The 4,601-nt window shown below is 41.6% G+C and overlaps 1 protein-coding gene across 2 annotated transcripts; it reads right to left on the bottom strand.

The window, feature by feature from the left end:
* Positions 1 to 383: 383 nt before the first annotated feature.
* sp7 (Sp7 transcription factor) lies at positions 384 to 2,814 on the bottom strand. Of its 2 annotated transcripts, none has more exons than XM_015959130.3 (2): positions 2,690 to 2,814; positions 384 to 1,860 (listed from the first exon to the last, which is right to left on the bottom strand). In XM_015959130.3, exons 1-2 carry the CDS (start codon positions 2,723 to 2,725, stop codon positions 520 to 522), a joined length of 1,377 nt encoding a protein of 458 aa, XP_015814616.3. In that variant the 5' UTR covers positions 2,726 to 2,814; the 3' UTR covers positions 384 to 519. The 2 variants fall into 2 exon arrangements, with proteins under 2 accessions (XP_015814616.3, XP_015814617.3); XM_015959131.3 differs by having other exon boundaries at positions 2,705 to 2,807.
* Positions 2,815 to 4,601: the final 1,787 nt, after the last annotated feature.

Here is a 4,601-nt window from a genome sequence, read left to right as displayed (position 1 = left end):
ATGCATGTGGAAGGCTGCATATAATTGTGCTTGCAAGTTTGTGGCTTGCATGACTTTGTGTGTGTGTGTGTGTGTGTGTGTGTGTGTGTGTGTGTGTGTGTGTGTGTGTGTGTGTGTGTGTGTGTGTGTGTGTGTGTGTGATTTTGAGAAAATGAAACACTTTCTACCTGCAATATGTTCAGTCATTTAGCAAAATAAGTCTTTCCAAACATTTCTTCATATTCTTTGTATGGTTTGAAGAAATAAATATATTTGATTATTTTAAAGAAAATTTCTTCCCCCATAAACTATAATGTAAAAAAAATACACTGGAAAATGAAATGTTGAATTTACTTTACTACATTATGCCACTAAACCTAGTTTCTATAGATTTAGATCCATTGTTACACGTTGTCATGGTTAAAGTAAATCTATATCACTCCTGACATTTAGGTTTAGTGGAACCAGTTGACAAAACTTAGCTACATGAATTCAAAGTTTCATTTCTGAGTGTAGTATTACTTGGAAGACTTAATGGGGTCAGATCTCCAACAATCCACTGCTGTTCTCCACTCCATTAGCTGTGCCAGTCTTCTCATCTCCATTGGTGATTTGGTCAGCGACCGGGTTGGTGGGCACGGTGTTGGAGTTGAGCTCTGCGGTCTCCTCACTCTGAGGGTCCGCATCTCCCTCTACAGCTACAGCCTTACCCTGCATCGCTGAATCTGCGTGGGTCTTCTGATGCTTTGAGAGGTGGTCACTGCGTGTGAAGCGTTTGTTGCACAGCAGACATGTGAACTTCTTCTCCCGGGTGTGCGTGCGCACGTGCCTCTCCAGTTCATCTGAGCGGGTAAAACGCTTCCCACAGAACAACCAGTTGCAAACAAATGGCCTTTCGCCGGTGTGCCAGCGAAGGTGGGCCTTTAGGTGGGACGCCTTTCCATAGACTTTCCCACAGCCCGGGATGTGGCAGCTGTGGACCGGTTTCTTCCTGAGGGTTGCAGCTGAGGCTCCCAGCCTCTCCAGCTCCTGACAGTTGGGACAGTCACATGAAGACCTGCTGGGTGTACCCCCTCCGCTGTAGCCCCCTGATCCCCTAGAAGGCTTTAGGCCCATGGGATTCTCAATTAGACCTGCACTTGGAACAGGCTTGGGCTTGTACATGTCCTGGGGCAGCATGTGTTGGGAAGGCTGTAGGAGATGCGAGGAGGAACCCAGCCCCACGGAGGGGTATGGAGCTGGATTGAGAGGGGTAAAGTCGGAGCTGTAACTGGGCAGCTGTGGGCTAAGGGACGCCTGTGGAGCTACGGGCTGAAGCGAAGCCTGGAGGCCTCCATCGGATTGGGGCTGTGTAGCTGACAGCCAGTTGGTGTTGGAATGGACGTCCCACCAGGAGGTCGTGGCGTTAGCTGGAGCAGCAGTTATACCAGGATGGATTCCAGCTTTGTACCAGGAGCCGTAAGGGTGTGTCATGTCCAGGGAGGTATAAACACTGGCGAGACAGTCGGCCGTAGCGTGGGTCTTGGACACTAACAGAGAAGGATCCTGGGAGGCTGAGCTCTGGAAGGAGTGGGAGAAAGGGTTGTATTCGGAAGCGTAGCCTCCGGTGGAAGGAGGAGGGCTTCCAGTGGGAGTAAGCAGCCCACCTCCTCCACCAGCTGTGGTGAAAGAGCCAGTGTAGGAGTCCGCCAGGCCACTGACGTCCGCCGTCCGCCCATTCTTTGCTGTCTGCAGGTCAGAGGTCATGGTATATTGCTTCTTTAATGGTGAGCTGCTGGTTTTTCCAGGTGTGGCTGAATCCCTGATGGGGCTGGTGCTACCGAATTTGTTGCAGGTAGCAGTTAACATAGCCAGAGGACTGGAGCCATAGCGTGTGTCTTCCTGGAGGAGAGGAGACAACAAGGGGGGGTAATGAGACTGCCTGTCTGCAGGAAGTGGCGGCACGCTGCTACCGCTGCTTCTGGAAGTGTCAACTCTAATAAAGAACGCATGTCTGTCTGCCCTCGCTGGCCTTTTCTGCTCTTTTTATTTACAAACCAGTCAAGGTAATTTCAAGCACTGGATGTTTACACTTGTGAAGGTTCGGCTGCTCAGACAAGGAGAAACTTCCTCTGAATTTGTTGAACTCACTCTGAGTTTGGAACTTTTTTAATATTTCTGGAGAGGAAGCTGAACCTTTTCACCCAATTTTTAAAAAAGTATTTTAGATTATAACCTAATACATTATCGCACAAAATATTAAACACCCTTTTTTGCTTACAACACAGCAAATACTCTGAAATTATTAATTAATATAGTTGCTGTAGCTGACTATTTTGTAGTGATTGAAGTAGCTTTTGCTGTATTTTATAAACTACAATTCAAATTTCATGTGCAGAGATCTATTTGAATTTCTTTTCCTTCTGGATGTAAATTATCTCAGAGCTCTCCTCCCCATAGCAGTTTAACTATTTTCTTTATTTATGTTTTTTTTTTTTTTTTTTTTTTTTTTGGAATCACAGGAAAGAAATTGCAATAAAAAAGTTTTAAAATGTTGTTTGCTGTCAGTCCTGGTCTAGGGGGGAATTAAAACCAGATTTACGAACAGAAGCCGTACTTGATGGAAACTGAGACAAGAGGCTTAATTTATGTAAATTATAATAAAAGTCGCTGAAACTAAACAACATCCACATTAAAAATTGGGTTTAAAAAGATGAAGAGGTTTACTTACAATTACATTCCCTACCTCCAGAACAGATGCGGCCATCCCTGAGAAACTAAATCCTTAGGAAGCGGAGGGGAGCGGGAGAGGCGCAGCTCTGAGTCCCGGGACGGTTCGGATGAAGTCGGGCTCTAACGCGGGGAAGCGTTTTGAGGCGCTTTGGATCCGCCCCCTAATTATAGGCTGGAGGCTCTTTGAAGACTCGCTAAGAGGCAATAAAAAAAGGAAGAGAACGGGAGATGAAGGGAAACGGACGGAGACTGGTGGCTGAAAGGACATCCCACCTCCCCAAACGAGAGTGAATGGATTCCTCATCATTCACCACGTGGACCAAGTTTATGTTGCTTTATTTTTTTCTCCGTTATTGAACTTAATAAACAATCTAATCATTCTCACAAATCATATTTGATGTTTTCTTATTTGAAAAGAAGAACAATGAAAAAATGAATAAATACGCATTTTTCCCCTCTGAAACTTCAGAAATAACACAAGAATATAAAGACTTGGTCTTTGCCACATAAATTAAGTAAATGAAGCTGAGCGAGTCTGTGGTTTCTATATCCGAGGTTTTATTATTCTGGCTGAAAACCTCTCCCTGTTTCCAATATCTCTAACTGCCTTTTTAGTGGGATGGTTAAACAGGCTAAACTACAGAGACAAGTCAAGAAGAAAAGCATAAAGTTGGTCCATAAAATAAATAGGAGATTATTATACTGGTTAAAATAACATTTAAACACTAAGAAGGGGAAATGAGAACCTTGTTTAAAAACATTGAGTTCAGCATTTAAATATTAAAATTATCTGAAGAAAATATAAAAAAGGCTAAACAACATTGGCTTTGTAAATGCAAATCCACACCTATTATAAGCTTTTAAAGTGTTTATTCAACATTTTAGAGATTAACTGGAGAAACACTAAGTTCATGGGTAACACTTTACAATAAGGGCCCCCTTATTAACGTTAGTGCATTATTATGCATCAAAGGGTCCCTTTAGTAATGATACCATTATTGTTAACTGTTAAAGTTAGGAGACAGATCAGGGGGCTGTCTACTAGCCTAATGCATTACATAATATGGTTAAGCAGTTATTACTACTTTGTTTAATAGTTTATTAATGCTTAATAATGCACTAAATAATATAAATAAAGGAACTTTCATTGTAAAGTTTTACCCTTTTGTGAAAGACATTTTATACAAAAATCCCAGAAACAGACTAAATTAAAAATGAAGTCCCTTTTCAGTCTGAAAGAAACTAAACTGTATTTTTGAAGCAGTAAAAAGCCGGATCTCTATTTATTGGCAACAATTTTAAATCATGGAATGTCTTTTATCTGAGCCTCCTCTCTGAAATGACAGAAAGTGCTCATTTTGATTTATAACAAAGTTAAAAAAGCTGAAAACTCGACTTTCTTCCTCCAGAAGAAGACCGATTCTCAGCGCCTCTTGCTTTTTTTTTTTTTTTTTTTTTTGGTAGGCGTCTCGTTTTCTGAAGGAGAGCACAGAAGATTAAAATTGTTGTCAAAAATAAACATATAATTTCTGTCCTTATTTTCTCCTCAATTACAGGGCACGGTCAGAGCAGGCCTTGTCGTTCTGGAGAGTCTGGCCCTCACATGAACACAGCGGCTATATTTGGCAGTCTGCTCTGAGACTGACCTTCATCGCTTTATTTTCTTATTTCAGAACGGGCGCGTGTAAAGAACAAATGCATCCATCTATCCATCTATCTATCTATCTATCTATCTATCTATCTATCTATCTATCTATCTATCTATCTATCTATCTATCTATCTATCTATCTATCTATCTATCTATCTATCATCTATCTATCTATCTATCTATCTATCTATCTATCTATCTATCTATCTATCTATCTATCTATCTATCTATCTATCTATCTATCTATCTATCTATCTATCT

Source organism: Nothobranchius furzeri, chromosome 3 (genome assembly GCF_043380555.1).
Source record: "Nothobranchius furzeri strain GRZ-AD chromosome 3, NfurGRZ-RIMD1, whole genome shotgun sequence".
Classification (NCBI taxonomy): domain Eukaryota; kingdom Metazoa; phylum Chordata; class Actinopteri; order Cyprinodontiformes; family Nothobranchiidae; genus Nothobranchius; species Nothobranchius furzeri.
The sequence above is the reverse complement of the archived record's forward strand: the minus strand, read 5'-3'. Positions and strand labels throughout refer to the sequence as shown.